Genomic DNA, 21,277 nt, shown 5'->3' with positions numbered 1-21,277 from the left:
TGATGAGCAGGTGAGAGGAAAAAGGACTCCACACAGGCCCAGGTCAACTAGTGGATTTGGTGGTGAGAAGATGAGTGAGTTCTTTTTTATGGCTTTTCATCTTTTTCAATGAAATAAGAGGTGAGGCCATCAGCTGAAAGTGGAGTCAGGGAAGGAGGAATGGAATGTAGGAGGTTTGAGGAAAGAGAAAGTTTGAAATGAAATTCTCACAGAAAGGAACCATGAATTTGCTAGAGAAAGCTGGCAGGACTGTCTGGCACCAAGGAACATCCATTTGGGTTCTGAGATAACAGATTTAAACTAAAACAGACAGATGATTTTCTCCAGCAGTGATCAGCTGTTCAGGGGCTAAAATGGAGTTCATCCAGGCTTGGGCTTTTGGTTGAGTGGTAATGAAATGGTGAAAAGTTTCAAGGTAGGGGAGATCTGTGTTTGAGAAGATGGAGGGTAAAGATGTAGACCAAAAGAAAAGATTTAAAATGCTGAAGAGGAAGAGTCTACACCTAGGAGACTCCACTTGAGAAACAGAGAGATGGTCTTTAGAGCCCAGAAAAAAGCAAAGTTATTTTCTGAATGAAGACAATGGATTTGTGCTGAGCTTCTCTCCACAAGACCCCTCTACTTCTCCCAGCACCAACCTATGTTCTACCATTCCCCTTGGAAACAAGGGCAGAAGCTCATCCATGAGCTCCTCACCAAAGTGAAGGCAGACAGACAACGGCTGAGAGGCCAGATGAGGCTAAATGTGACTACGGCCATGTTTACACCATGCTCTGTGCATGAGGCTTGCGATGCTGGAAGCATTTCCCAATGCTTAAGTATTGGTAATACTCCATGCTTGAGCATTAGCTTAAGCATAAGATGAATTTTTATCACAGTTTATCTAGTATCAGTGGACTTGCACTCTTTCACCACAGCCATGTAATAGTTCCTCTGGGATTACCGCAATGAACATAAGAGGAGAGGCTTGAAGATGAACAGACTCCTTGAGAACTGACACGTCCTCTGGAACTTTTATAAGCATGACTTTTATTGATGTCTTAGGACCACTGAGTTTGGAAGTCCAGCCAGATTCTAAACTTTGCCTCCCTAAATTCTGTCTCTACCTTCATTTGGATTCACTCTTTCTTTCCCCTTAACAGCTATACATTATAACAATCTAATTGAGCCCCTCATTTAAACAATTCCATACATACAATTCATTATATTAAGTGATTGCACATGAATTTGTAAACACATTAAACCTAAGTGACAGTTCCATTCACTGTTTAAAAACTAGAAAATTATTACCCTTTTAGTTGGCTAATTAATACACACTATTAATATCCCCCTAACCACCATTCACATATACTGTGCTTATGTTGTACATAAGCTTTTTTAAAGAAATTAAAATCGGCATAATATTTTCTTGGTTTATTTTAAATCCTGGCTGATCACATGTATTGTGTTTCCTTCATGTTTCACAAGCCAGACTGTCTTATAATGAAGCATGTCAATTTTACTACTGTAGTGAACATTCCTTCACAGTCAGCCAGATGTTCTGCATCAGTCAAGGAAATTAAAAAAAGAAAAAGAAAAACCCTTCAGAAAATAGTTAACGAAATAACTCTATTCCTGGGGGAACAGAGGCATGCAGTCCCTCTGAAATGTCTGTTCTAATTCAATAGTGGTTTAGGTTCTTTTCTTAAATAATCAGTGCATGAGTACAATCTTTTTCTTTTTCCCTTGATGCTATCATGGATATTGTATGAATGCCTACAGACACTGGGCACTGAGCTAGTAGACAAAAACAGCACCTCTTTTCAAGCAAAGTGGAAGCGTAGTAGTTTGAAGCTCAGGACCTGGGTTTGAATCCTGGCTTCACTACTTACCAGTTCTTTTATCTAATTCCCCTGTGCCTCATCTTCTTTACCTGCGAAGTGCAGAAAACACTAGTACCCAGTTCACTGGGATGTTATGAGATTTGGAAATATATGCAAAATCACTGAACAGTGACTGGGACATACATAGTAAGAGCTCAATAAACCGGAACTAGTATTGTTTTACTGCACTTCCTGTGCAAGACCCCTCTCAACAAAATGAATGACAAAGCTTTTATCTTTTGAGAATGAGCTTTATTTTCACAATAGCCAAAATGTATCCAGGCTTAAGTCTCTTATAAAAGGAGACTACTCAAACTGAATAATAGGGCTTCCCTGGTGGCACAGTGGTTAAGAATCCGCCTGCCAATGCAGGGGGACACGGGTTCGAGCCTGGTCCGGGAAGATCCACAGGCGTGGAACAACTAAGCCCCTGCGCCACAACTACTGAAGCCCGCGCACCTAGAGCCCGTGCTCGGCAACAAGACCGCAATGAGAAGCCTGTGCACAGGAACAGAGTAGTCCCGGCTAGCCACAACTAGAGAAAGCCCGCGTGCAGCAACGAAGACCCAATGCAGCCAAAAACAAATAAATAAATTTATTTTAAAAAACCTGAATAATAGTTTCCAAGTTAAAAGTTGGACTTCACTAAAGTAATGAAACTTTTTCATGTGTGGCTCACGAATATACTGTAAAAACAATTCCAAAACAAACTTCTAAAAAGGCAGAGGCTGTGTCATTAAAACGTGTGTCGTCATCCAAGTTTCAAGTTTAAGACTCATTTCAAGATATAAATTCTGGGGTTTTTTAGTCTAAAAAATCATAGCAATTTATATATCTCAATACTAGACATATCAAGAAGGAGAAGAATCAGTGGCACTATTGGCTTTTTTTGTTTTTTAAGGACCCTGAAAGTTGCATGTAGATTGGCAAACTTTTGGTTCTAAGAACACATGACCCTCTTTCCCTTAGAGGTCACAGACTGTGGAGTAATCTTCATGTTTTTAAATTCAGTAAACAACTATTTCCTAGAGTCTAATTATTTTCAGTACATCTTTGAATTTTTATACTATTTTCAATATAATTTTGGGTTCCTAATGAAGACCAGTCTGAGGGGAAGGAGCCATTTTTTTAAGTCCTCTGCTAAATACAGTCCAGAGTATCATCTGACGCCTCATTCCAGGGTCTGGTAATTCCTTGCACAGTCCCACTTGTAGCCAATGCAACCACCCACATTGCACGTAAGCCCCTTTCTCCGTGATCTTTCCCCAGAGCTGATGGGAAGCATTAGAACACCCTCACTCCAGTGCTGGTTTCACTGAGTAATTCTCGGACCTTAGCACGCCAAGAGTCCCTGGAGAGCTTGTTTAACTGCAAATTCCTGGGGCCTCTGCAGATCCTGCAAGGGGTACTTGCTTGGGTGGGCCTGGGAATCTGCATCTTAGACGAACGACCCAGGAGATTCTGAGGCAGTACGTCCCACAGTCTACTCTTACAGAAACACCGGAAAAGAGGCAAAGGCACCTGGAATCCAACTGACTTGGCTTGAATCACATCTCCACCACCAACACGCTCTGGGAATCTGCTCAAGTTGGTTAACCTCACTGAAACCCACTCGCCTCATAGGGTTGCTAGGAAGGGAAAATGAGATGATGCATTTAGTTAGTTAAGCACCCAGCAGAGCACTGGCACAGAGTAAGTGCCCCATAAACAGCACCTGTAAACCATTACTTCATAAACTTCCAGACTGTGGTTAAATCACCTGTTTAGTTTTCTCTTTTTGGATTTGTAACAATTTAGATATATTTATGGCCCTGCTTTGAATTTTTTCCATTTTCACTCCTTTTGTAAGAACTGAGTGCTGTGGTCTGTGTCTGAGCAGGGCTCAGATACCTCATTATAACCCTATGTGTGTGTCTAATTATTCTCTAAATGGGCACACCTCACTGCACCCTTTAATCTCAGCAACTCATTAGAGTGCTCCATTTGCCACCTTGTTATTTCCCATCCCTTCACCAAGGTCCCCTTTTTTTTTCTGCTCCTCCTTTCAGTCCTCATATCTTCTTACACCCATTTCTTTATTCACAGTATTAAATTCTTCCTTTTATGCTTGTCTTAATTCCCTCCTTTCTGCACAGCTCATTACATCCCTCCATCTGTGAACCTCATTATGCCATTCCATTTTTATCTCATTACATCCTCATCATGCACATATTATTAGCTCCCCCATTCATACACAGCACTGCATTCTTTCTCTCTGCTTCTTATCACAACCTGCCCTTTCCACCCTCCCTATTTAATGCTTCCATTTATAAATCATATTATGTCCCCCACAAATGCCTTTATCATTACATCCAACCATTTATGCATCTCATTACCCCACTGCCCAGGCACATTTCTATGTACATTTCTATTTGTTCATCTCATTATGGCCCCATCGGACATGCACACGTCATTACCACCCATTCAAATGTTCACGTTGCATTACATCCTTCCATGTTTGCATCTCACTATACCCAGTATTCGTAGGTTTGACAACAAACTAACGAAAACAGACAGATAAATATGTTACTTGCCTTTAGAAAATGAAATATGTTTCTCAGGCGCCTGATATCAGTGTTTCTTAAACAAGTCATTCATTTCAGAAAGATTTACATATATTTATCTAGCTGAGACAAAAAACACTGTATATTTTATACGCATAGAGAGGAGCGTCTTATTTTACTTTGTTCATATCATCATAATTATCACTGCTTTGTATACTTCTCTACAGTTTACAAGCAGTATAGTTATCCATGAATTGATTTGTGGCCACAGCTCTCTGAAGGAGGCAGCTTAGGATCACAGTCATCGTGCAGATTAAGAAGTACATTGAAAGCACTGAGAAATTAAGATATTTCCCAAGAACTGCTAGTGAATGACAGTAGCAGGGCTCAAACTCAGATCTTCTGGCTCCCAAACCTACATTCTTATACCATCCCACTGTGCAGAGAAGAACCCTTATTTCTAAGTATCACTTGTGTCATGTAACCCATTCTGTAACACTTCCCTACCGTAGACTGGGTGCCAGCGTTCTTTAGGTTTGGTTTGTTTTCTAAAACAAAACAGTTAGAACGTATTTCAAACACTTTGCATTTCATGTATTCGTCTCTGAGTTGAAGAGCTAGATTAAATAAGCTTCATATGGAGCCACCCAACAAGAATAAATGCAAAATCAGGAGAATAAATGGTCCTTTAACGACCGTCACCACTGAGGCCAGCCTCACACAGGCAAAATGAGGAGATCCCTCTACAAGGGATTTGAAAGGCACCAAGGAATCCTCCCCACATGTAGAACCTTTCTTCCTTACAGATTCTAAGCCCTGCCAGTCTCTTTGCTTCAACTGAACTGTGTTCTCTGCCTCACTTTTATTTTTTTTTAATTATGAAATAACTGACAATTCAGGAAAGTGCAGGAAGATGATATCCATTCCCACCACAAGATAGAAGAGTGGTGTTACATTTCTTCCATATTTTACTTCAAATATTTTCCTTTACAAAAAGAAAGAAACTGTTGCAAATACTCTCCTGAGGTCGGTTGTGTGTTATTTCCGTGAATGTTTTGTACCATTGTTTTAAAATTTTACATATGTGTTACCGTATTGCATACATCTTTCGTAATATGCTTTCTGTGTTTTAAAAATATATCAGTTCATACGTGTAGATCTAGCTCATTCATTTTACTATCTGTGGAATTTTCCATTGGGTGAATAGACCAGAGTTTGCTTTATCCCTTTCTCTACTGAGGGGTGTTCATCTTATCACATCTGCCTTGATCTCTACTGCTTCACCAATGCTTATTAGCACTGTGCTCTGTTGAAAGACTAAACGGAAACATTTGAAATTCCCATATCATGGGAAACAATGCCTTCTCCCTAAGTCCATGATAAGAGTCAGTTTTATCCCCTTGATCACTACTCCAAGTAGTAAACAAGTCGACAAAATGATCATTCTTAAAATAAAACTAGACCCTGGCCAAATGTTGTTATGCACTAGTGTATTAAAATAATTGCACCCAAAAAGGGTGGTCTGATGCCCAGAACCTGGAATGCTTCTGATGACAGCAAAAGGCAATAAAGGTAGAGAAAAATACAATGTTTTCTACAGAATTGTGGTTGATTTTCCCCATGGTTTAAGAAGCAGTGGTTTTAGAAGTCACTGGAGACTGTTGCCAGCCCCTGATGCAGTCAAACCCGATGACTGTGGTCACCAAAAGCATGGCCTATTTCAGGCATTAGAAAGGGTTGTAGATGGAAATTCTCGAGAAACTTCAGAGTCTAGAAAGGCCCTTTATTGTGATGTGGAAAAGGAATTCTTCATGCTGTGCTGGTGGGAATGTAAATTGGACAGCCATCCTGAAAAGCAATTTATCAGAACCTAGAGAAGTTAAAGATGTGCATAATGTTAATTTTTTTAATGTGTCATGCAAACAAGGTTTCTGGAGCAGAGCAGATTATTATTATTTACAGCAGATAACCTCACCACTTCCCCTTTGCCTCAGTTGTTTACCCTCAGGCAACACGATGAGAACCACATGTCATCCTATACATACCAAGGTCTGTATTATAGGTAAGGAACCCTGAAAATATGAATCTGGATATTTACATAGGGGAAGGACAATGCCCCCACTCATCTGAAAGAAGGGAGAAAAATCTTGCTCCTTGGGAAGGATGCTGAGTTCTTACTCTTACCTTTTGGGATGCAGATAAATCGCTCCATGGAGAGGATAAGACTAGTGTCTCCAGCTTGATAACCCAGGGATGTCTCCAAATCCTGGGTCTCATCCCCACCTTGAAATGTGAACACATACTTCTGGGAAGATAAATCTCTCTAGATGGTCTCTCACTTTCTGATTAGTTATGAATTAACTTCTAAAGTTTTTCTTTTAGCCCAGGTCCCAAGTTTCAGTGAAATTTGCTCAGAAAGCCCAAACTGTGCACAACCATAAAAATATTTTCTCTATATTCTTATACATACCCTATGATCCAGCAATTTCACTCCTGAATGATTATCCCAGAAAAATTCTTGCTCATGTCCACAAGGGGACATGTATGATGAGAATATTCATTGTTGCATGGTCCGTCTAGGTGCAAAGGTGGAGGCACCCTTGATGCCCATACTTAGGAGATGGTTAGATAAAATGTGGTGTGTGGTGAAAACGCACTAGTAAATCACATTGCAGCAGTAGAGGCAACAAACTAAATACACATACAAAACCATGTAGAGATCTGAGTGAAACAAGCGAGAAATAGAATGTGGGTCTATGATATAACATATTTGTGAAAATGACAAATACCCTAAACATTGCTACATATTTTTCAGGAATACATACCTGTTCAAAGACATATCAAACCCCAAAGAGTGAGAACTTATATAAAGGGGAGATGGGAGGAGAGTCTGAGAATGAGAGCAGTATCAGGGATAAAGGAAGAAAATTAAGACAGCAAGAGAAGGACCTCACCCCCAACAAAATAACCTACAGCGCTGAGGAGTATGATTATCTCACTAACGGATTCCAAATGAAGAAAAAGAAAGCCTCTCCAATGAGCTTTTTCCACATCAGCACCCTCTATGGTCTAGTACACATGATAATACATAGTAGTACTAGATGCTCAATACATAGTTGTTAAATGCACGTGGCAACCACTGATTAGAAAAAAAAAAAAATCACTGCAATTCTTTGTTTTCCAATATGAAAGGAGATCCCATGGGAATGCAGGCTTTCATTGCCAGTAGTTCTGGTGATTACGTTTACTGCTGACACCCTGTAGAAATGCCAACATTTTCATGACATTTGAACATTGGTAGTCTTTTGCCCTTGCTTCCACTCTGATAAAAAATACTTTGCTGGTTTTAATGGGCTAAAATTTAAAAGAAATTGATACAGCAGAAACTAACACAACATTGTAAATCAACTATACTCCAAGAAAAATTAATTTAAAAAAATTAAATTAAATTAACCACTGGGGAAAAAAAATAAAACAAATTGGATCCTTAAAGAAATTAATTATGGGTTTATCAAACATTTATGAAGCTTCACCCAATTTGCCACCTTTATTTTGACTCAATGCATATGCTTATATTAACTTTTCCATAAACTACTTTATTTAAACTCTTGTCATGCTTACTGCCAACATTCTGTAATCAAAAAAATCACTTTTTTTTGGTCCTTAGGTGAGTGTGAAAATTTGAAATCAAATCAAATATTCTATCATATTTATGAATCAAATCAAATATTCTATCATATTTATTGGTTCTTGAATGAAAGAATTCTTCAAAACATCTCTCTGAAATAAATCAAACATGGGTGCTTTCTTCCAGCCACTTGGAGCCAGAACTATAGAATTGTCGTGACTTGCCAGGAAGCAATTCAGTTCTTCTCAACACACTGGGATTCAAAAGATAGGAAGAAGGTCAAGTCTATTTCATGATCTATAGTGATAGTAAAAAGCTTGCCACTTTGACCTCAAATACTCATGTGTACTCGGAGTTCTTTTCCTAATCTGGGATGGAAAAAGGAGAGACAATGGAATGTAGCACATGTACGACATCCATGTTGAATACTGGAGCACACTGTGAGTTCTTCCAGGTCAGCACCCTTGCCACCTCTGCTCAGAATCTGTCTCCCAGCTGTTGCCCACCTCCCTCCTCACACATCCCAGCCTCCTGCCAAGTTTCAGATAAGTCCCAACAAGTTCAATATTCATGCCTCAACTCTTCCTTCTGTATTGCAAAATTTGGAATAAAAACAACTGTGATTATCAAGAGTGGAATTTTTGCTCTTGCAACCAGATTATGTATTTTGTCGTATGAAACCAAACTATTGTGGAAAAGTATGAACATACGCACATGAGGGTTGACAAATTCCTCAAATACCAATTAATGGAGACAGATCAGCCATTCCCACATCTGTTCCCAAGGGTGTAGAATTAATTTCCCAGTCAGTGCATGCCAGAATAACTTGGGGAGCTTGTTTAGAAATGAAGATTACCAGGCCCAAACACGGACTTATTGGGTTAGGCTTCCAGAGGCAGACCTGTATATGATGTTTGTAACAAATTTCCCCAGGATTCCTGTTGCCAGTACCTCCTGAGAACTGGAGATCTGGAAAAGCTGAGGGTCTTGAAAACAAGCAGTCAACATGCTATATTGATGGATTCAGGCAAACATTCTTCTTCAATTACTACATTTTATTCTAAAAACTTGTTTTATAAAGTTAAATAAAATGAATTCCTGTAATATACATAGAGACACAGGTATTTTTTTAAAGTAAATATGTTCTAAAAGAGCTTAATAGTCATAACTGAATAGACCTGAAAATTGAAAACCTAAATGCCACTGCTGATATAAATGTGGCTCAATTAGCAAAAATTTAGAAAAATTCGTTGAACAGCTCCTATGGGCAGAGTGCTATGCTAATTAATTTCAGAAGCTACAAAATAATATAGAAATAAGCTACAAAATAATATAGAAATTGTTAAGGAGCTTTAATTCAGTTGAGAGCCAAAAAAGTCACATCAGAAGAAGGTTAATAATAACCACAGCCAAACACAAATAAAGGTGTGTTCTAGTTTCCTTCTGTGAGAAATACTGTGGACCCAGTGGACTGCCTTCTCATGTCCTTGGAATACAGGACTGTGTCTCCTTCATCTATTTGTCTTTGGTTCCTGACACCAGGTGCTCTTAATTCTAAGTGATATGAATTGAACTCAACAGTGATATTTCTCAGAAATTGAAATAAATTTTTTAAATTAGAGCATAAATATTCTTTAGTGTCTCTTTTCCTAGTTTATTCATTCAACATACAGTTAGAACATGTGCATTAGAAATAACCATAAAGACGTAAAGCGTTAATATTACGTGAAAATATTGAAGATTGTTTAAAAAAAACTCTTGTTTACATTTCTTAAAACATGCTTGAAGTATGTGCCGAGAGTTGATCCTATTAACCATAGGCACATAGAGCGTGTGAGGCAATCCTACGTTTCGTATCTGTGCAAAAATAGAGTTAGAAAAAACAAAAAAAATAGAACAGAATTTAAATGTGCCAGAACCCAAAGTTCTTCCAGATGTATCCTTTCACTGATTTCTGGAAAACTGTTTCGCAATACCCTCTCACAGTACATAGACCATGTTATAAGATCCACTTTGCACTTTTACAGAATCGATAGCATTGACTCATGCTGTCATTGTCATCAAAACAATGTTGTAAATATCCTCTCGTCTTTCCAAGCTGCCTGGCATAGTTTTCCCTTAGGAGGCTTTGCAAGAGACTTTTTATATAGTTTTCCAAATTCCTACTCCCATTAATGACTTTTTTTCTAAAACTGGACAAACATTTACTTAATCAGCTGTTTTAAAAATATCATTTTCCCCCTCCAAGGGCTTTTACCCCTTTGAATAGATGGTGTTTATCAGGAAAATCCTTCTTAGTGCATGCTTACTATGATTATGTATCTTTTTTCTTTAAGTCAACAGAAATAATACGAACTTCAATATTCTTTGGGTTTTATTGAGGCCTGATTTGGTGTGTACTTGAAAGAATGTGACCCCTCTAAGTAGAAGCATCATTTTCATTGAAAATTGGCCAGCAGTGTCCCCTTCTCTTCTCCTTCAGAGCGCAATCTCAGTACTGATGCCTAAAACTGCATAACAAATCACCGCAAACCTAGCAGCTTAAAACAACATGTATTTGTTATCTCACAGTTTCCTTGAGTCAGGAATTTGCTTGTGACGGACGTGGCCGGGTTCTCTGCTCAGGGTCTCACAAGGCTGCAGTCAAGGTCTTGGCTGAGCTGTATTCTCATTTGGAGGTTCGAATGGAAAGGGTCAGCTTTCAGACTTGCTCAGGGTGCTGGCAGAAATTTGGCAGGGTGGAGGGGTTGTTGTAGGACTGAAGGGCTGGCTCTCTTACTGGCTGAAGGCTGCCTCTAGGTCCTAGAGGCCACCCACAGTTCCCAGCCATGTGGCCCTCTCCATAGGCGGTTCACAATGTGGCAGCTTGCTTCTTCAAGGCCAGCAGGAGAGTTTCCCTATGCATCTGCTGGCAAGATGGGTTGTGTGTGTGTGTGTGTGTGTGTGTGTGTGTGTGTGTGTGTGTTGGGGGTGGAGGGAGGAGATACATAATACAATAACGAAATTAATATCCTATCACCTTTGCCATATTCTTGTTAAAAGCAAGTCACAGGTCCCTCCCACACTTAAGAGAAAGGGATTATACAAAAAGATGAACACCAGGAGATGGGAATTATTAAAAGGTCACCCTAGGGTCTGTCCACCACAATGCCACTGAACGGAAATACTCAATGAGTGACCCTACTTAGATCTAAATGATTTTGATTACTCTTCTGGAGTCTAGTTGTCTTAAAGGAAGTGTGTAATTCTCTAACCAAATCAATTTTAGTTCTCTTGCCTTAAAAAATCAAAAAAACAAAAAAAAAAATATAGCAATTCCTGGGCAAGGCCTAGAGAAGCTACAGGACCCAGGAGGGTAAAGAAGATGAGTAGGAGAGAGAAATAATGACCTCAAGCACATTGAAGAAGTCAAAATTCCAAAAATTTAGGTATCACGAGTTGATGGTTTGTGTTTGCTTGTTTTGTGATTTATTTTGCTTTGATTTTCCACCAGTGTTTGGAACTACCTGTGTCTCATTTGTCTCTCTATTCAAAGTTGACTGTTACTGCCAACTTCAACAGTTCATAGAATTACCATCTACTTCCTCACTCAGTCCCCTTTGCACGACACCTAAATCCTCTGAAGAAGTAAGTCTGCTTTTGACTTGAGAACTTGAACACTGGGATCTCGCTTGCCATCTGTCTTAAACTTTTAAAGTAACTTTTTGCCAAGACAAATGTGGATTATAAGCAACAACCTGGGACATTTCTGGTCTCAGAACAGGAAAAATAAAGGAACCCTTAAGTATTATTTTAAGTACTTTGTTTGCTAGCAGTGTTTGTGGTGAATGATAAATTGATCCTTAATTGTGTGGGAAAGAGAGAAGTGATCTGCATGCCAATGGCCAAGTATAGACTTCAGAGACTTAGCAGTTTTGAAACTGATATTTATGAACATCTGCTTTTTCCCCATAAATTTTAATATGGATTTCATCCTTTGAAACCTACAAAACTCCCAGGTGCTTCTTCAGTCTTTATCTTGGAAACATGCTTTTTAAAAAAAATCTCCTTTTTTTTCATTGAACACATTCAAAATCACTTTTGCTAAAACAACATTTCTTTATAAACAGTGCCTATTGGAATGCCTAAAAGATGGAATTAAATGTTAGCAGCTCAAAAAACTGTATTCAGCATTTTGAGCCTCCAAAATGTCCAATCCCAGAACACAAGCCATAACAGTCTTAATAAAGGATGCTGAAAAGTATTCATTTCTAGTCCCAGTTTATGCCTTTCTTTATCCCACAGATATTTATTTAATGCTTGCTTATTTTTAGTGCTGACATTAGAGCAGCCAGTAAAACAAAGTCCCTGCCTTCATTGGGTTTTTGTTCCAGTGAGTGTAAATGTTCCTGAAAAAGAATTCACTTTAAATTTTCATAATACTGTTCGTATAGTTCATTGCAAACCAATGATATTCATCCATTCTTGATGTTGGACTAGATTCTGGGGATATAACTTGTGAACGTAGTAGATATGTTTCTGCTCTCAAGGAGCTTAGAGTTTAGCATACTTCTCACCTGTGTCAAGAAAGGCAGACCCAGGGAACTTTGAGGTAGGATCTGGGTAGCCACTGATCATTCTCTATTTTAGATCCACTGTAAGCAGGGCTAACAATGCCTCCATCCCTTGGCTCTTGGGCATACTAAGAGCTGTTACTATGGGTAGAAGATGAGTGTGTGGACCAGAGGAAAGGAAATAAAATCACAGCTCAGTAGACGACAAACAGATAAATCAGCTGGGCACGTGCAAGGCTAGAAAAGACATTAAATCCCTGCTAGGAAAGCAACTTTTTAAGAGTGCAATTCTGGCCACCCTGTAGCAGAGGCTGTAAGTCATTTACATAATAGGAAAGCCTCAGGAGGATAGTAGAGCTATTTAATTTAGTTAAGCTAATAGTTTTCCATCCATTTACAGTATAATGGAACCTCCCTCCTCTGCCTCTTAAACAGGAACACATTGGCAGGTGGCCACAGGGCACATAATACAGGGGCGGTCTTCTTGGTGTGTCAATTCTACTCAACCATTTAGAGGGGAAAAGTTAATTAATCTACTGATAAGTAATTTAAGGCATTATTTTCCATTAAAACCAATGCAGCCATATAATGGACTAGCATGCAAAATTTGCAACCACTTTTAAGATAAGCGTGAAACTAAAACAGGGCTGGAGCCAAGGGCTGAGGGATTAAACCCTCTCACACATTTTCTATCAGCCCCCTGTGAAGCCAACCTAATAAAAATAATTTTTTGGTATGGATAATTGATTCTCAATGTTATGTAGAGTGTAAATAAAAGACAAGTCCCCCAGAAGCATTCCTTTCAACCACACTGCCACTTGGATACCCCAACTTTTTAGAAATTCTGGAGCTGCTGTTAGATGTAAGAAAATTCTGGGCCACTTCACTTCCCCACAACCTGACACCCAGCCCTGGGGCCCATGCTCACTGCCTTCTGCATTTAAGAGCGCTCCCCAGGAAGAGTTTGAGCCGGCTGCTGTGTTCCAAAATGGGCCAAGAGAGGTTTGCTCAATGCCCCCTCCTTGTCCTTAGCAGTGGATTTGAGCCCTGGACGTCCTGCTTCCATATCCCATTTTCCCCCTCTCAGAATGCTATGCGGCAGGCGGACCCACTTATGTTCTTTGTGCTTTGTGTTCCTGAAACAGGATCTGGACCAGGTACAGCTCCATCTGGAAGAAGTGAGGTTCTTTGACGTGTTTGGCTTCAGCGAAGCAGCAGGAGCATGGCAGTGCTTCATGTGCAACAACCCTGAGAAAGCAACTGGTAAGAGCCTCCCTCCCCTGGCTGCTAAGAATCACTTGTGCCCCTGGGATTTGCAGGGAGGCATGATCCCCACCATTCTGGTTGGCTTTCTTATTGCATAAACATCCTAAGTTGGCATAATGCACAGAGGTGTGCCTGACTGCCTCTGCTTCATGCTGAGAAAGGTATCTCACCAAAGTGGGACTGAGAAAAAGGGAGGATGTTGAAAGGGAGAGAAACATAAACGAGAAATGAGCAAGAGAAACAATGCCTACAATTATATGGCTATCAAGAAAGTGGTACTGGCCATTTTGCCCTGAAAACGTTCTTCGTTTCAACCCCGATGACCCTGAGGGTTAGAGAAAAACAAGCATCCTGTCAAGAACCCCAAAGGAATGAGACTACACTAAATGAGTGAATGGTGACCTCCTCATCTCATAGTCCTCCCTTACATCTTTGCTTGATGATTGAACTGGGTGAAAAGTGAGACATTTAAAGAGTAGGGAATTATTTGAGAAATCGCTTCATAGCTGGTTATTTACCCTTCCCTTCCTTTCTGCTGCCCAAGGAACTTGGTCTACTGACCTTGCCTAAAAAATAATCATTGTTAGTGAATCTGAGCCAAGCTCTATGTTAAACATGTCAGTATCTCATTAACCTTCACAATAATCTCATAAGGCTAGTACTAATATTATCTCCATTTTGCTGATGGGGCAACTGAGGCACAGAGGGATTTGGGAACTGCCTGAGGTCACACAGGTAATAAGTTAACAGCATCTGGATTTGAACTCAATCTGGCTCTAGAGCCCACGCTCTTAACCAATTCTCCATGCTGCCTCCCAGTTACGCTTGCCCCAGTCTGACCAGTGGAAATAGGTCGATAAAAAGTCTAATCTTCACAAAGTTATGCTGTCCTTGGGAACAGAATATTTTATCACCAATGTGCCCTCTTCGAAGGCATAGAGTTCTCAACAGTGACACTGCTCAGGAACTGCAGTTTAGACCAAGAGAACGGTATTAAAACACTGTTGAAAAATATTTATTACCAGTAAAAATAGAAACTTAAAAAAAAAAAAAAAAAAAAAAAAAAAACACTGTTGAACACAAACCACTTTGTAGATGAACCATCCTCTAGAGAGCCATTGATTATACCACCTGTACCCATTCCTTGAATTGGGGGATTTTGTGCATCTCAAAGATCATCCATTGTGGCAAGTCTATCCTCTTGCTCAGCCAAGAAGTTGAGACTGAATCGGAAAAAAAATGTGTTTATTTGGCCAGATGGAAATATGAGGGGCTCTCGGAGAGGCACCAACTAAAATGTATTACCCCACGGAGATGGTATGGGTGGAAGAAGCTGGCATTAAGAATAGCAGCCTTCGTGAGGCACAGATTGCTGGCTGATTACAGATCAAGTTCGAGTTGATGCCAGAATGAACGCCCCAATTTTTAAAAAGTTAATTTGAGCAAAGAAGGAATTGAGGAACTGAATGTCTCCATTATGAAACTTTCTAATTAGACCTTATTTCACCTGTGAAAAAGGCAAAGCATAAAAGAAACCTTATTTGAGATCATGGCGAAGTAAGGTGCTTATCTGAGGTGGCTCTGAGGGGCCCTTAAGAATTTCATTCCAAGTAAGCTGAGTCCTTACCTTAGCTCAATAAACATTGAATCGTATCTCGCCAAGGGAGGCTCAGGAAAGGGCCTGCAAGTTAAAAGCACAAAGTGTTCCTTTAATATATGTTTTCTCAAATTCACTGCCATGCACTTGAAAAGAACATTTTGCACATTCACTCGTTCTTATTTGTGTTTCTCACAGTTAAATATAGACTGAGAACATATAGCAATAAAAATTCAAACAAGGCCAAATATTTTATAGCAGAACATATTGAATCAAAATGTTTGGCGCCAAAAACTTAGTGTGCTTAGATTTCTTTGCTCATTTCCTTTTGCTCCATGAAAAAGGATTTGAGTCTGAAAGAAGTCCTATTTTAAATTATTATTTTCACCAAAAACTCTTGACTCCCTGAAAAGTTTATATAGGTTGTTGATCTAATTTTCCTATTTTTGTATAGCATATAAATTATATATTTAAGTGAAAGGTCTAACATAATACTGCTGACACATATATTATTCATAGGGATGATATTTGCATTCATGTTATGCTTAAATTGTAAGTTTAAAGGTGATCAAGACATAGGAATAACTATTTTGTTATTTGGTTATGCACAGCTAGCATAGTACTTGCGTCCCACTTTTCATTTATGAAATGCACATTTGTTGTGTTGGTTGAATGTCTTCTCCAGGCTGAGCCTTGGGATAAAATATGAATAAGGTACAATATCTCTGCCCCGAAAGGATTCATAATCCAGTTAGGGCCAGAAGACATATATGGAAAAATCTAGCATACTTCCTTGTATATTTTTAGCATGCAATAAATACCTGTTGAGTGAGTCGATGAATGAATAATACTTAGAAATGGAAAAGTCAAATACATCTTGAATATTAAAATGTTTCAAAATTGTGATTATGTGTTAATAATATCAAGTACATCACTATACCATACCCATTGCATTTTGAGTCTGGTAAATGGGGGTTGGTGCTTCTTTCCTCTTTGAGAGAAGTCACCGTATATACATCAGAGTCTGCTTCCCTGTCTTTGCTCCTGATGTACTGTGCCCAAGTCCTGTTACTGCTCTGGTTTGGTTAACGCTCCTGCAAGGCCCAGATGCCCTGTCAGCCTCAGGGAGGAGGGGTCTAAAGAGATAGGATTGGTGTCTAGGACAAAAGGCTGAAGAAATTGCATTTGGGGTTTTTTTTTAAGGTATTGGCAAACAGTACAATGTTCTCAAATATTTGTTGTTCCAATATTTTCTAATGAGGCCATTAGAAAATTTCAATTAGACATCAGGAAAGTTATCCTGAAATATAAATCCTTCTTAATAATGTGTAAACTAAACTGTGGGACTCCAGAAATTGACAGCAAATCAACTGGCTTCCATGGTCACTTTAAGGACATTCCCCTCCTCGGGTAAAAGTCACATCACCCCACCAACTCCCAGTCATCTTCCCATCAACTCTACCATCAACACACAGAAATGCACAGAAGTTTACTATTTGGTATTCAGAAAAATGTAATTTTTTTCTAGTTGGGTGTGAAGTCAGAGGAAACTAAATGCTAGCATAGTGTAAAGGTCTTAAAATTATAATTGCTGGCATTTATCACACTAACTATGTGCTAAGTCTTACATGCATTTTTCTCACCATTATTGAGTCCATTTTACAGATCAAGAAACTGAAACACAGAGAGAGGTTAAGTACTTTTTCCAAGGTCACACAGCTACTAAGTGGTACAACTAGGATTTTAATCCAGGTTAATTCCTGAACCTGAAATTTCAATCTCTAGAGCAAATCCAACTTAAGCACATGGAATATTGAAAATTACAAGAACAATTATTTCATAATGTTATATTGTATTGGAAAGACCAAGGAGTGATCTATTGATACCTCTCTGATGACTTAATCTACTCAAAGATGAGCAGGGGTTTTAGTATGATAATGTGTGGGAAATGATTACATGTAGGAAATGGTTATGTAGAAGCTATTTCCAATCCCTCCAATTGCTGATTCAGTTTCTGATAATCATTTTATAAAAGTACAGAGTAGAAGGTTAGAAAGTCACTGAAGTAACTCAAGAATCCTCAGAGACTTGCTTGTTGGTGTTTATTGCGAATCCCATTACCCCACATGAATGAGAGAATAGAGATTGAGCAAATAGATCAAACAGAACAGAATCTATTTCTGGAAAACCAAACAAATCCCTTTATCAGTCATCCTTGTGTCCTGGAACTGCTAGTTCATGTTAACAGTAAGAATTAATCAGCTGGACCGTCCTGGAACACATCTGGCTGTCTATTCAGTCACATTTTTTTTTTTAAAGGAAGAGGAGGAACTAAATCATGACTTTCACTCTTGTTTCTTGAGACACATGGGATGCCTTTGTTCTTACACCCTACAGAAAACAACTCAGAGCTGTCTTGGTTTTGGCACTTGTGTCTCCCTCTGTAGATCTGAGCACTCGCCAGTGTGATCACTCTCTTAGTCACTGGATATTTAGATATTGAATGTGATTGTCTGTAGGAGGTGTCCTTAGGCTATCAAAGAGAATGAAAGACATTTTTTCAGACAGACTTCAACCATCTATCATGATTCCTCTTTAGAACTTGATTTCAAACATTTGTGCTATAAGAACATGCTGTCCATTATATCACATGGGCAAATAGAGATGGTTTCAAAACGCTATCAGGATAAGGAAGACCTCTGTCAGGAGATTTTCTTCAGACACTAGAAACTGGTAACAGCAGTGTGGCTCTCCTTTGCTGGACACCTTCAGCGTGGGCTAGATGGCTTTCCACTCCAGACACCAACATGAAAATGGGCTAGGGACTTCCCTGGTGGCCCAGTGGTTAAGACTCCATGCTTCCACTGCAGGGGGCACGGGTTTGATCCCTGGTCAGGGAACTGGGATCCTGCATGCCGCGTGGCGAAAAAAAAAAAAAAAAGAAAATGGGCTAAATGACCTCTGAGGACCGAACTTGTAAGACATAAATAGCCTGTGGGTCCATTAATATGAAACTTTTCCATTTAATTTTAGTGCCAACTTTCACAGAACTTTAAGGGTGACAAAAGAAAACCCACTTTGGATTTATGCAGTGACTGGGTTTGTCTTATGATACCTTCCCTCCTACCACAGTGTGTGAGCATGTTGTCTTCCGTGTTAAATGTGCTTGGAGTGCCAAAAACAGGGCAGTGGTTGGGCAGGATAACTTCACATTTTCACACGTATATACTGTTAATGACTCGGTTCATAAAATTGAACCCCAGACTGTTGTTCAAAGATACTTTGAATTAGCTAATGACAAAATAAATACGTGCTCATCAACTCAGATAAGTTATTATCCTTATCCTGAAATCTTTTTCCCTTTCCCCTCTTCCCATCTCCCTGTTCTATGCCTCTCTGTTAAACCTTCCCACACTCACATTATCTCTCTGTCACTGTCTCTCTCTCTCCTTCACACACACACACAAACACACACACACGTGCATACACACTGGCATACATGGACACACCACCCCAACAGAATAAACTCTCTCCTCTCTGTCCTTTCCATTCTCTGCCCACACCTTCTGTAGTGTACACAGCACATTGCCATCAATCTCCCCCACTAGACAGTAAACTAGAAGTGGAAAAACCATCCATTATTCTTCTTTGTATGCCCTACCCAGTACCTGGCATGTGGTAGCGTTTAACAAGTATTTGGCATATAGATGGATGATGGAGTAATTCATGGAGCATGTAAAGTGATAGGACGATGATAGAAGAAAAAAGATTTGTTTTGAAATGCAACTTTAAAATCTAATTCTTTCTCAAAATTAAAAAAAAAATAACTTACTAAACTGAAACCTTGAAATAGCAACTTTTGCAAAGAAGCTTTTATAAGAAGAAAATGTTGCTATGTACAAAGTTTCAACACTATATGGATACCCAATTTTAATATTTTACTAAAAGGTTTCAATACACACATACACACAGAGTTCATAGTAAGCTTGCTAATAACCTGTGAGCCTCTATGAGAAATAAGCTAAAATCAGTAGCCTAATACCCTTCAGGGGTTAATTTCCATTTTTCAACCAGCGTCACTATCCTAATCCTTCTGCCTTTCCATATTGGGTCAACAACAATCTTATCTTGTTAGGCTGAAAGTTTACTTGCAGCAAAGCGTGAATCACTCTGTGGTTACCCACAAACAAATCATCAGGCATTGAAATGTGTCCTCTTCCACTCAGAGAATAAGCTGAGTCAAGACAACACATGGAGGAGGAGAAGCATGCTTTAGAAAGGCAGACTAGAGTGAATAAATCAGTCTCTACCACTTTACAGATTTGAAGTGACATAAGAATTTTTATGTAGTTTTTTAAATAAATAACTTAATATCTTTAAAAGAGCTCTAGTCATCACCTTTCAGAGTAATCTTAATTTTTTATCTACCTATACAATACATTAGGAATGAACTTATTTTTTCAGCCACAAGCTCCCCTATGTAAAAGACATATAAGTGCGTTTAGCGGACACTGAGAATGAAGTCATCAAATACCTCATATTTTGCCTTGGATCTCATCCCTTCCACCTTCTCAGAAACTCCACAGCATAGATTACCCTTTCTCTCTTTTTTATTCAATTTCTCCCTCCAACTTTAACTCCCATGGGCTTTTAAACACCTTCAACTGGCTTAAAATCTCCTTTCCCTTTACCTACTGCCTCTCTCTCACCTCCTCTTTAAAGCCAAAAGAGTCCCGTCACTGCTCACTCTGAATTTCCTTTCCTCCTTCTCCTCCTGACTCAACCCTCTCTAATCTGGCCTCTAAGCCCATTATCTCTGTGGTCATTTGAGGCCACGCAGGTCCCAGGCACTGGGTATGTTCAATCCTTGTGTCACTTGCCTTAAGCAGCATTCAATTCTGTTGGCCAATTCCTCCTTCCTCAAACATTTCTCCCTTTGCCTTCTGAGACACAGCACTCCTTGGGTCTCCCTCCTACTCTAGACACTCCTTCTCAGCCTCCTTTCTGGGCCCACCTTCCTCCATCCACCTATTCATTGTCAGAGCACCTCTCTTCCCCTCACTGTAACTCTCTCCCCTGTCAGTCTCCACTGCTTCTGCGGCTTCAGTAACCTCTTCTATGACAAAACTCCCAAATGTGTATCTGCAGTCCAGGCCCCTCCTCTGACTTCTCCCATTGCCTGCTTGGTACTTCAAAGGCATCTCAAACTCAGTTCATTTAAATTAAAACTCGTAAGTGTCCCGCCCTTGCCCCCTCCCCCTCCAAAAAAAACAAACAAACAACACTTGATTTTCTTCCAGCATTCCCCATTTCAGTAAATACAACATCACTCATTCTGATGCATCAGCCAGAGACCCACTGCCCTCTCTCCTACCCCATCTAATCTATCACCCAGTATTGTGGATTTACCTTCTCAACTGTGCTCAACTCTGTCCACCTGTCTCCATTGCCCTAAAGCAAACTACCATCACCTCTTACCTAAAATAATGGCAATAGCCTCCTGACTGTGCTACTTGGACCTTCCAACCTCCTTCCCACATTGCAGCCAGAATGACCTCTCCAAGGCACAAATCTGATGGGACCACTCTCTGCATAAAACCTTACAATGGCTTCCCACAGCTCTTAGCTCAAAGACCAAACTCCATATCATGTGCCTGAGAGCTTCACATGCAACGCTCTCTCCCGGCCTTTCCAGCCTCATCTTGTCCCCAGTGCCATCTGCTCCTCTCCGCTCTGCCCAGAAAGAACTCCTTTCAGTTTCTTATACTCACCTCACTTCTTCCTGCCACTATGCTTTTGTATCTGCTGTTCTTCTGCTAGGAGTGCCC

General features: G+C 39.7%; 1 protein-coding gene across 6 annotated transcripts in view; it reads left to right on the top strand.

The window, feature by feature from the left end:
- VEPH1 (ventricular zone expressed PH domain containing 1) overlaps positions 1 to 21,277 on the top strand; it is a 292,646-nt gene that overhangs the window by 179,280 nt on the left and 92,089 nt on the right. For 5 of the 6 annotated variants that reach the window (XM_036850356.1, XM_036850354.1, XM_036850355.1 and 2 more), the window contains one exon: positions 13,732 to 13,849. In XM_036850356.1, coding sequence (XP_036706251.1) covers positions 13,732 to 13,849 — 118 coding nt within the window. Of the gene's footprint in view, positions 1 to 13,731; positions 13,850 to 21,277 lie in introns of those variants that run through there. The other variant, XM_036850357.1, reaches the window with a different exon arrangement.

Source organism: Balaenoptera musculus, chromosome 4 (assembly GCF_009873245.2).
Source record: "Balaenoptera musculus isolate JJ_BM4_2016_0621 chromosome 4, mBalMus1.pri.v3, whole genome shotgun sequence".
In the NCBI taxonomy this organism is placed as follows: domain Eukaryota; kingdom Metazoa; phylum Chordata; class Mammalia; order Artiodactyla; family Balaenopteridae; genus Balaenoptera; species Balaenoptera musculus.
This window is presented reverse-complemented; position numbering and strand designations above follow the sequence as displayed.